Here is a 12,394-nt window from a genome sequence, read left to right on the forward strand (position 1 = left end):
CACACACACACACACACACACACACACACACAACACACATACACATGCACATAAAAGATAGCAAGATGGGGTCAATTTGTCCCCATCATCCCAGAGAGGAACACCTCTCTTTGTCTCCTCATACAGAGCTGGTCTCTCCTGGGCCAATTTTTCTCTGCATCACTTGATTGACCCCATGAGGAGATAGATGCATACAGACATTTGCTTTTTGTTTGGTTAGGTTTAGTTTTCTGTGTGGACATAATGTGAATCAAAAAACAAACAACAACAAAAAAAAATTATAACAATTTGAGATGTGTTTGTTTTGTTCTGTGACTTTGTTGAAAGTTAGCTACAGCAGCACAGCGGGACCAACTGAATTTCACCAAAAGTGTAAAACGCGTCTACGCACACATTTGGCTTTTCGAAGGGGCCTTCAGTGTTTGACCTATAGGTTTGGTGCGAAAATTGGAAAATAGCTGTAAAATCACAATCCACTGTCTTTGTATAAATGTTATAGTGAAAAGCAGGTGGGAATGGAAAATGACTCACGGTCTCTGTGTACAGTAAAACGTTACACCTTGTGTCCCTGTTGTTTGAGACGTGTTAAAGGTGAGGTGCATATTTTTTTCAAGTATTGTATTAAAACAATACTGTTGTGTCCTCATGTGCACTGAAATGTTATGTGGTTGCTGTAATTGGTCCTGCTGTACATACTCAGCCGTGAAAAAACACCCTCATAATGCAACTTTATTCTCAGAGATGGGCGATGGAATTAATTTGTACTGCCCAAAAATGCTCAGAATTAGTCAAATCAAGTTTATTTGTAGATACTCACTTGAGTGAATTTTTATAAACCAAGCGATTGGTGATTTCCCCCTATATTAAGAATAAGGATCTCTTTTTCTATGGACAAGAGGAATAATGACAATGACCAAAACATGCATCAATTTACATAAATTCAGTGTACAGACTTGAAAAAATGTGAACCTATCCTTTAAATATCTGGGCATTGGTGGATCTCAGGAATTTGGATGATTGTTTCCTCAGAAAGTTTAAAAAATATATGTCTTTGTTTGTGAGAGTTAAATTGTGGATAAGCAAAATTTAAGTTTTGTTATTTTGAGAATAGATACAGTTTAATCTATAACAAAGTTTATGGCAATCTTCAAATAAAGACCAAAGTGTTAAAGTATTGTCCCTATGCATTACAATCAAATACTGCACCACCCAAAGATGTATGTGTTTCTCTATAGCAGGTCTAATCTGATTTAATAATATAAAAATGGCAGCAGCAATTACTTTTTTCTGAAGGGCTTAATTTAGTAAGTGTATATTGATACTTATATGTGAGACACTGTATTGAACGAGTCTAATTATTTATAGCATATTTAGTTTTTAAAAATCCCACAAAAAACTTTTGTTAATGATGACTATTTGATTTTGAGTATAGGTTATAGATTTACATTATGGACATCTGTGTGTTTTAGTTTAGCACATTCAACTTTTGTTCTGCAAATGAAATATACTCAGAACTGAGATTGGGATGAATTTACCCTTGTTCTCCACAAGGGGGCATCTGCTTATACAACAGTGGGATTTGAATGAGAAGTTGTAGAGCAGCCTTAACTATTAGTGATTAATCATCAAATGAATCTCTGTGACAGCTGCCAGGTTCAGTGGTTCAGCCTGAAGACAAGTAACAAATAGATGATGGCAAACTCTGCAGAGATTCAGTGAGCCTGTTGGTGGAAGGCTTCAAGTTCAAGTGCTGCTGTGGATTTAGCTCTTATTTTCTCCTCTTTTTTTAATGCATTATGTGGATTAATATCAGCATGAAAAACCAAGTTATCAGTATTCTGATGTTTTGGATTTAGTTTTTATATGTTTGCTGAATGCTTCACTAACAGAACAGAGGCAGATTTTTATTTGACATTTGTTGTGTTTCCTTTTAAATAAAACAGTTTGATTTGTATGTGTGCCTGGGCCTGTTTTTCTTTCTTTTCTGTTTCTTTTTCTTTCTTTTTTTTCTAAAAAGGACATTTAGTAACATTAACATTATTATCTTTCTTTGGAGAGAAAAATGTGATTTTCTTTTTTCATGTAGGCCTACATTCAGTCCAAAGACAGATAAAATGGTGTCCGGTGTGTAGCTATCAAGCTTTCATGTGCCCATTTATTTAGTCTGATTCACCTCCGTTCCATCTTTTCAACACATACACACTCCCTCATTATCATGTCTGGCCCCTGTCAGGCATCTCACCACGCAGCCACCAAACGAGAGGAACAAGAATGGACTACTTAAAAGCCTGGAGACCTTTATGTCTTCAAAAAAAAAAAAAAAAATACATTCAGCGCAAAAAGGCTCATTTCCACAGCTGGCTGTCTCACAATAACCATGCCTGAACATTTTCTTACGCCACCCCTATGGAGCAGTTGCCTTCCCTTCCATTTCAACTAAAAGCAGAGTGGAGCCCCGGTCCATCTCTGTCGTCTCTCCTCCCTAAATGAAAAGAGACTCTCACTGGGGTCATGTCTGGTCTGCTCCCCTGAGACAAGGCCGGGCCCAGTCTGTAGGGCATGTCTGGGTCCTGAACACACACACACACACACACACACACACACACACACACACACACATATGCACATGTTTCTATGGCAACCACAGCCAGCCATGGCTGCCTGACGTGGGCCCGCTGCAGTCCACGGAGCAGATCTGAGAGGGCCCGAGGCCTCCAGCACAGATGCACATAATTAATGTGATTATATAGATATGTCAACCCTGTCACCTTAGTTCATTTGGCTGGATGCTTGCACAGACCTGTCAGAGAGGAACAGAGCTCACAAATGTGCACAGCTCAAATCTTGCTCCTAAATCATGTTATCTAACAATAAACGCAACATTTTCCACAGAAATTTTAAGCATGTCACATTTACATTTAATCACATGGCATTTAGTGACGGGGCCTTGCCAAACTCATTACTAATTACTAATCCTTAACTTCAGACATCCATTATGTATATGGGATGTAAAGGTTGTTAACTGCTGCCCTCCCAAATATCTCCACGTCTTTGTGATTGCTGATGTCCTCCAGTGAAGCACGCACCATTGCACTTCCAAAAGACTGAGAAGTGGTAGGACGGACCTTTTGTGACTTTTGATTGGACGTGAAAGTGGAATGATATCGCCAATAAATCACGTCAGCTTTCAGACAAAAGAGCCTCTCCAGTCTCGCTCTGGAGAAAAGGTCACGTTCCTTAACTGTTGTTACAGGGCTGGAATGTAAATTTAAATGTTTTGATAATGTCACAAGGCTTATAAATCTAGTTTGGATGATTTTCGGCTGTGCTGACATGTCAAGAGCGTTTGGCTGTAATTTGTATGAAATAATATTCAAGAAATTGGATATCATCCAGAAAACCAAAGTGGAGCCAAGTTGGGCATTTTGGCTGCAGGAACGTGTTTCTTCCCAGACTCCTCTGGGGCATCAGGTTCATAGTAATTAACAGCGATTAAGGAATGATCTTCTCAGGAGGTTGGGGTCAGAGGTCAGGACCCAGCACAGCAGCGAGACTCTCCATTGTCATACATGATGTCTTTTGTCAACTGAAGCGCGTTTTTGAAAGGAAATGTCTTATTTGTGATATCTCCCACGCTCCTCGGTGGACGGCAGATAAAGCAGGAAGATCAAAATGACCTTGATGAAAATAATGTTTTTTATTAAGCCACACAAACAAAACAATCAGGTTACAACCATAAGTTTGCACACCATGCATTCAGAAAATCTGAACCTCACAGTATAAGGATTTTACAACATTCAATTCAAATCTACCTAAAAAACAAAAACAAAAAAACCACAAACAGAATAAAAAACGTACAGAATTACAGCATCTGTATCATTTCTTCAACAAAAGTTACATGAGGCAATGTATCATAAATAAATAAATAAAATACACTGATAATTCAAAACTAATTTAAAGTAGACTTTGATTAATGTATGTGACTGATTGGCAATCAAGACAGTAAAAAAAAAAACAAAAAAAAAAACATGTAGCTGATTAAGACACTGCAACTAAAAATGTTGCCAGCGAGTAGTGTCTGAAAATCATAGCAAACACAGAAACGAGCTCGGAGTGTTACTCTAATCTATCAACAGATTTTATTCATTCTAAATATGCAAGAACAAGGAGGAAGGAGATTTTAAAACTCAAAACCCCTGAGCTCCCAGGCACTTAGGAATCCTCAAAGAAACTCTATAATGTAAAAGCAACCGTGCTTATACACAGCCTCAGCTACAGTTTGGACTGATTCATGTTCCGCTGTGTTAAAGTCAATAGGCTGGATCAGAGCTTTACTACTACGGCGGTCAAAACATCAAAGCAGAAAAAGGACAAAACGACAAATCAAAACCATTTAGCACTCTTGAATCGGTTCTTTAAGGGGACAAAGAGCCCCTCACAAAAATAAAGCGTCTTATACTAATACTCGACCTGGTACCATTAAATATCTTATATGCAGCATCTAACAATGTTCTGGTTAAGAACGATTCAGGTAACACTGGCATAGATACAAATGGCAGAAAAAGGTTCTGCTGAAGTAGCTGGACGATGATCAGGAGCCTGGATCACAAAGCAACAAGACTGTGTTTGGCCTTATCTCATGTAGCCTATGCTATGCGAACCTGACTAGTCTGCAGTGCTCGCTGGGAAAACCAAGTGGTCATTTTCTTTCACAGTCATCACCGTGTCATATTAGGAACTCCACTCCTGGTTCTTTTGATGCTGCATGTTTAGTCAGAGTTTTCAAGGATTACGCTGTTGAAATCCAGACTAAGTTAAACTTGCTTTGTGATTCAGGCTCCAATTTTTTTCTGTACATTGATGTTACTGTTACCAGAAGCCTGCTGGTCATAAAAAGTTGTAACGGCAACAAGGGAGCCAATATTACAGACAGTAACCATTGTTAATCTATTTTCAACAAACCTCGATCAGTTCTCCTGTTACAACCCAGAACATGGTGCATTCTGTTTGTAGGTCTGTGTTATAATGAAATGCCCCCTCCCTCCGCTTCTGCAGCAGGAATCCTTCACAACAGTGTACCAGTAGCTGTGGGCTAGACAGTTGCATTGCAGGTAGAGCAGCGTGGCGCCCTGCTTTCCTCAGTTAGTTCTGCATAAGGTACTGATGGAAGTAGATGCCAAACAGGGAGCTGATGACCTGGCAGGCGGCCACCCACCAGGTGAGGAAAGCGAAGAAGCCTCGGAAAAAGAGCGGAGTGAGGACGGACCGCAGCGCTGTGAAGGTGGCTGACAGGTGAGCTACTGTGGCCTGGATGTCTTCCTCCATGTCTTCCGCCCCCTCCTCGTCTTCATCGAGGCCACCGGGCAGCACGGGCGCTGCTGTGGGCATCACCAGCGCCGGTGTCATCCCAGGGGTCTCCTCTCCACCCGTCGCCCAAGAGAAGTCCCCTACAAGTTCAGAGATCCGTTCATATTAAACGTTACCAGAGCAGACAGGGGGGAAAAAAGAAAGTAGGCTACTGAAAACTTTGCTTGTTATTTTATACTGACACAAAAAACTTGACATTTACTGTGGAAAGTTTCTAATATGTAACTCCACTGCAGCTACAAATATCCAATGTGACGCTACAGGAACAGTTTGATATCGTAGAGAATCTGCTTTATAACTCTTATATGTAGCAAAAAAAAAAATCTACCTACTGTCACCTTTACAGTTCACTAATTATAACTGGTTTGTTTATAACTATTATACTTTCAATTAAAATTGGTGTTATTAGAGGGGGACATGTACTGGAGCATCTTTGTAAGCAGTACAGTAGCTGTTCCTCTGTTTCCAGACTTAAAGGGATAGTTCACCCAAAATTCAAATTTCTCATCCATGCCTTTTAGGAGTTACAGGGGGGGTCCGTGCAGCACTGCATGTCCATATGACGGTCGCAAACGGGGCTCACTTTTCTTCGTCCAAAAAGCTCCCAGTGTCTCAGTTCACTGCTCTGCCTGTGTCAGTGCAAATCTTGCGCGATTTGAGACTGAGACACTGGGAGCTTCCGCTACAAACAAACTTAAAATATAGACTTAATTAATTTTTTTCTGAACAATTTCTCATGTCGGGGCTTCAATACAAGAGGGACATTACAGACGAGCAGAATGGAGGTATTTGGATGGTTTTTGGTGTTTTTTTTTTGGACGAAGAAAAGTGAGCCCCGTTTGCTACCGTCATACGGCAGTGCAGTGCTGCGCCGAGCCCCCCTGGAACTCCGAGAAGGCACGGAGGAAACTTCTCCCAGCCCTTAGTCGACATGAGGGTGAGCAGAAAATGAGTGAAATTTGAATTTTGGGTGAACTATCCCTTTAATGCTAAGCTACGCCAGCTGACCCCGGGCTTCATATTTAACAGAGGTGAAGACCAAGAGTGGATTCTTCCCTTGATGTAGTGATCGTGATGATGGTGGTGTGGGCGTTTTATTTACCTAGCGCCTTGAGAGCCAGTGTGGAGAAGAGGATGAGAAAAACAGGAACAAGGTACTGGAGAGTGACCACAGTCAGATAGCAGAACACCCGGGTAACCTGAAAAACAGCATGTTACCTGAAGATGTCACATGAACATACAACGATTTTGTGTTTCTGTGGTCTAAGAAAGATTTGCATCAAATTTCTGGATCCAATTTTAATATTGGAATCCAAGGTGACACATTATAATAAGTACACACTATTCAGCATTAATAAATACTGAATTCGTCATTTATAACGCATGAATACTCATTAGTATGTAGTTTATAAATACAGTTAGTGCTTATCAATGATGAGTAAAACATCTTTAACTGTGTTTATAAACTACATACTGAGTTTTCATGTGTTATAAATGATGAATTCAGTATTTAATGCTTAACTAATGCTTAATAATGTGTACTTATTATAAAGTGTTACCAAAACCAAATATTCTAAATTCTCAATTTACACATTTACATAAAGAAGAAATATTGTGTCTGACCTTTCTCTGGATATCAATGGCAGCAATGCGGCCGGCTTCCTTCTTCATCTGCTCCACCCACTTCTGAGCCAGGTTGAGGTAAGCCTGCAGGTGGTACCGAGTCACTGCTAGGCGGAGAGCACACACCACCACGATGATGCACAGACGCACGCTATCAAATGCTTCACTGGGCACTCTGCAAGAGATCAGAGACAAAAAGTCAGCAAAAGCCAGATGACCACTAGAGACAGTTTGGGTGACATCTTGTGATTTCTTGATAACTGTCTCTGCTTTTAGAGTTGAGGTTACTTGTGGATAAAATTAACATGTACATGCATGCACATTGCACTCACATCGTGACAGAGGTCTTTCCCATGGGTGCGTTGGCCAGGAAGTCTCTTGCAATGGGTTTCACCCACAGAATCAACACAATGACTGGAGACAGGAAACTCAAGTGCAGCAGAATCCTGTAGGAAATAATAGAGGCACTGCTGAGACAGCCAAGTACAGCTAATGTCATGTTTTTTTAATAAGGGATGGAGTACAATGCCTATTGCTATGTAAATGTATGGAGTCCTACTGGATGAATGGGCGGCCGGCGTTCAACTGTACAGCATCGAGATGAGTCTGAGCCACTCGCAGTCCGGGGAAGGCCAGCACAGCTCCGATGTAAGCACAGACAGCAGCCAGACCGAGCTTCACTGTCAGCTTAGTGACTGGGATTCTGAAGTCAAAACAACAACCAATCAAACACAGAGATTTGTCAGGTACAACCCGTTGCTGACCTTTTCATAGTAGGAAACCAAGTCAGTTGCTGTGTCTCAATTCGAATACTTCCATGAGTACACTGTCATGTAGTATACAGTGTTGTACACTACGTACTTACTTCTGTAGTGCATGAATTTCGACAGTTAGTGTAGTCTCAAATCGAATACTGATGCTGTAGTGTGCACTTACTGGGAACTAACGCTCGCAACGGTTGCCAACGTCTTCCTTTTTTGGCTATTGTCGCCTGTCAGCACATCTCCCGGCTTGTTTTATTTGTAATTTCAATTACAATACTCAAAATAGTTAGTGTAAGGATAGAAGCATTCGAATTGAGACACAGCAAGTGTCTCTACTCGCATAATGTAATTGTCAATCAATATGAACATAACACAATTTCCTTTACAGCCCAGAATTTCAGTTACAAGTCTTCACTGTAAAGTTTTATACTTACGACCACTGGGAGTAGCCCTGCTGTTTGGCAAAGACTTCTAAGTTGTCAAAGAGGTTGGAAAAGCCCGACTCCAGACCGAACTCCAGGTAGTCTTCTCTGACCACCAGCACCAGCATGGCCACCAGCAGAGACAGAAAACCAAAGGCGAGGCACACCGATCGCTCGCCACCCTCTTCAGAGCGGAAGTAGTGGCTCATCAGAGTGTGAAGCATCTTTCTAAATGTTGCACGTTAAGTGTAAACAACAGTGAGGAAATAGCAGTGCTCATCCATTCAAAGACTTTGCATATTGTATATCTTAAATGGGTTATGTTTTCTTTAACACTGGGCCTAGATTCTGATAAAAGGTTGTTTGCAAAAACATGACCAGATGCTTTTGTCATTAATTCCAAAAAAAATAAATAAAAGGGGCTGCCACTTCAGAAAGAAATACCCCTTTGCAAGATCAAACAGCCTCAGTGTTTAAAGATGTGTGTGTTATGACTTTACAACTGAAGGATACAGACTGAACAGAACAGTCAGAACACACCAGATTGCTCCGATGTTGACCTCTTTGCTTGCGTCCACCACGTTGTAATAACACTCAGTAAACAGGAAGATGCCCAATGCATAGACTGCAAAATCCACCAGCCACTGGTACTCCAGGAAAAACCTCAGCACTGGGAGTAGGAACAAGAAAAAAGAACATTAGTGTTTGGAGAGGGTTGTTTTGTTTTCTATTAAAATGAAATCTCATACCCTGTTGTTGAAAAATGAAAGAACAAATTGTACTATGTGCTGTTTGGGATTCAACAGCTAAGACTGAACAGAGTTTGGACTTTCACAATGTCAAGTGGGGACGTAGAGAGGGAGCAGTGTTTGTTTTACCGAGAGCGTCGATGACGTTGACTGGAGCTTTCTCCAGGTGAAGGTCGATGTCTTTGGGCACAGTGAGGGGCTTGTTCTCCCCATTCTGCCTCCTATAAATAAGACAAATAGGACACATGGCTTTATTAACAACAAACATGTTTCCATTGTAAAGTTTTACAAGATAACAAGATTTGCCCAGACATAAAATACAGAATAGACAACAAAATAATAACTAAATAACTCAACACCTTCATTTCAAACACAACAAAGATCTATATATTTTAGTTTTTTAAGACGTAACTTCCTCTAATCCATAGTCGTACAACATGAGCGAAAAACAAGGGATTCACCTTGAAATAATGATTGTCTGGAGTGGAGTGGAGTGGAGTGGATCTAAGTCAGTGTGCTATACAGTAGCTGTAATCATGGGTCTAAGCAACAGCCATTCAAATATTATTAAAACAATGAGCCTAACGGTTTCCCAGAGCTGTAAAATCCCATATACAATGTGTGATGCTAATATTATGGGACGTTTTGGATGCATAAAAATAACGTAGGTGTTATCGTGGTTTTTATTTGTTTGTGTGTAGATGTGACTCTTTTCTTCACGGACAGACCCTCCCCCAAGTCCCACCTGTCTCTCCTGTTTGGTTTGGGCATTTGCTTTCCTGCCAGAGCACACAGCTCTCCCTCTGATGGGTGTTTGAAGCGGAACAAACTAAAAAGAAACAGCAGACACATGAATGTTAAAAGTGCACAGAGACTATTATGTGTAACAAGGTTATGACCAGACTGTCAGGGTGACAATACCTGCCGTTGCAGAGGAGCCAGCGAGCAAATGAACAGTGTGGAGCCATCTTCTGCATGATACTGGCAGCCAGCAAGCTGACCACCAGCTGCACCCCCATGATCGCCTGTCAGAGCAAACACACACACACACACATTAGGTTTTTAAGCATGGGATCCAACCCTGAAGCTCCCACCTGTGTGTCATGCATCAGAGAGCAGAGGGGTGTCTTGTCTACAACTGTGACAGTCCGTCAAGACAGCACTGTGTTGACTCAGCACCCAAGTTTCAACAAGACGTGGTTTTCGCTACAATCAGAGGTTAAAATCTGTTCACGTGTCGAAGGCTGCGGCAGAAACCACGTTTTACGCCGTGCTGCACGCGCCCGCATAATGAATGAAAGTCAGCAAATGGCTATCGTGCTAAGTTTAGCAAAACTTCAGCACCTGTCAGTGCTGCTGCAAGCGTCAGCTAGCTACTTAGCATTAGCAAACTAGCTCTCACTGTAGCTGATACACGCAAAATGGGCTCGTTAGTGAATATTACAGCATGCTGTTAGGAGGGGTCGTGGCGTGTAAATGTGCAGGAGTGTGACTTCAGTTACCATCTCTTCTCCCGAAAGACGTGGTCAAACCCTGACTATGAACTGGAGCTTCTTCTCTTCATGCAGCAGCAGAGTCTGACAGCTGAAACAACTGACATGTGAAACTGCTCGATGTCCCGGATGTACTCCTGGAGTCACGCGCTGCCTTTAGGTGCCCCCCAAAAAGTTCTGTAATTTCCAAACATCCTGACGACGCCGTAACGTTACAACTCAGGCGGGAGGTAGGCATGGATGTATTATATTGGAGGTAGGCTACAACAGTTAGGTTAGCAGCACGAATAACGTAATGTGCTGCTACTGTTTCACTCGACTGTTGTTTTGTGTGTTTTGTGTTTTGCATTTAGCCGGCTGGTGCACAAGTGACCTTTCAAAATGACGTCTCTGGTACTGAAAACACAATGTGTGATGAATGTTAAAAGTATGGTTTGGCTTTGGCCTATGACGCAGCTAAATACCTGCAGACAGGTAAACTCGCAAATGATGAGGATTCGTCATCACGTCTGAAACTTTATGACTTGTTGACTTTTACACAGCCAGAGTTAATTTGAAATTAAGGCAGTCAACCAGAATATTTTGTCATTTTAACCAACGCAACCTTTTCATCGATAAACCTAATACAAACGTCTTTTGTGCATGGACTTTTAAATAACAATGTTAGCTCGAACCTCTTTTTGTGGTAAATTAGGCCTTAAACAATTTGTGGTTAAACATTGTCTAAACAAATGAGCAGAACCGTGACATTAGCAGCTTCATGCGCCGTCATGTAAAATTCCCGATGTTCGTGAAGGCGTCAGAGCAGGCACATAGGAACAGTGCATTCAATGGCCTTCAGCTGCTCCGACAGAGAAATGAAATCATTATGACAATAAAAATATTATTTAAATTAATATGTTTTTCTATAATAATACCACCAAACATACAAATCTGAATGAAAATATTTGGCACATTCATTCTGTTGGAAAACATGGATTTTTTTTAATGAGGAAAAAAGAGAACCAGTAGGCCTTCAGCATTTTAGTTTACCAACATGCTCCCACTCCTCATCTCTTATTAAAATGTAAAATTATATCCATCTTAGTTCTTGTTCTTGCTCAATACCCCTGAACACCCTCCTAATGATAATCTCTATGTTTTATGCTTCCACCATCATGTATCTTAACATTTCACTGGATGTTTTCAAACATTATGCAAATGATGGGGCTTAGAGTCTCAAATATGCTCCTCTTTTTCTCTACTGAGGAATTAAAAAGCACACACACCAGGGAGGTGGAGAGAAGAGGAGTGCAATATTTTGATTTAATTATGCATTAAAGCATTATTTTTCTATTTAGATGGATAAAAGTGAGGAAGCGCTTCACAACATGGCTGTCTACAAACCTGTCGACAAAGTTTATATCTTTGTAATTTGCTAATGCATTAAGATGATCTCTTAGCCTCAGATTATTATAAGCCATGAGGTGTTTAGGGAACAAGGGGGTACAGGGAGGACAGCTCTGGGTGCACTGGTGCATCCTCCATGTGTGGTAATGCTTGGTGACTCTTGAGGAAAACGATTGTCCGCAGACACACACATACACACTGGCCTGTACATGCATTATAATGTCAGCTCATCCTCTGTACAAAGCGGAGGCCCGTATGCCTCCAACAGTGCAGAGTGTTTCCAGCAGCATGCCCTCTAAAGATCTCTTACCAGAACCATTCATCGCATTCAAATCTGTGTTTAGCATGTGCGTCCGTGTTATTTGGGTGGTCTGCTGAAGTTTGATTGAATTCCCACTTTCTGCTAATTGGTGGCACCCCTTCTGCTGAAGATGTGTCTGATCCTATGCCCTGTGAATTTGCGCACAAGGGCATGACGTTTCACTGAGAGCTGTGAATTTGATCAAATGGAGCTTTGTGCGATGAAGCAGCAGCATCTCTGGTGGGTGTGTATGCACCAGCGAACAGGCATCTGTAAACATAAATCA

The 12,394-nt window shown here is 41.2% G+C and overlaps 1 protein-coding gene across 1 annotated transcript; it reads right to left on the bottom strand.

Moving 5' to 3' along the window:
• Positions 1–3,688: 3,688 nt before the first annotated feature.
• On the bottom strand, positions 3,689–10,539 carry tmem161a (transmembrane protein 161A). The gene is made up of 11 exons (XM_083969488.1): positions 10,428–10,539; positions 9,847–9,950; positions 9,671–9,754; positions 9,055–9,146; positions 8,690–8,846; positions 8,189–8,404; positions 7,550–7,693; positions 7,323–7,436; positions 6,991–7,165; positions 6,470–6,566; positions 3,689–5,447 (listed from the first exon to the last, which is right to left on the bottom strand). Exons 1-11 carry the CDS (start codon positions 10,428–10,430, stop codon positions 5,143–5,145), a joined length of 1,491 nt encoding a protein of 496 aa, XP_083825614.1. The 5' UTR covers positions 10,431–10,539; the 3' UTR covers positions 3,689–5,142.
• Positions 10,540–12,394: the final 1,855 nt, after the last annotated feature.

This window comes from Trachurus trachurus (assembly GCF_905171665.1).
Source record: "Trachurus trachurus genome assembly, chromosome: 4".
Taxonomy (NCBI): Eukaryota; Metazoa; Chordata; class Actinopteri; order Carangiformes; family Carangidae; genus Trachurus; species Trachurus trachurus.

Coding starts and splice junctions, on each gene's coding strand:
- tmem161a (XM_083969488.1), bottom strand. Junction 7,437..7,549: donor GCCGGCCGCCCATTCATCCA/GTAGGACTCCAT, acceptor TATTTCCTACAG/GATTCTGCTGCACTTGAGTT. Junction 5,448..6,469: donor ACTGGCTCTCAAGGCGCTAG/GTAAATAAAACG, acceptor CTGAACTTGTAG/GGGACTTCTCTTGGGCGACG.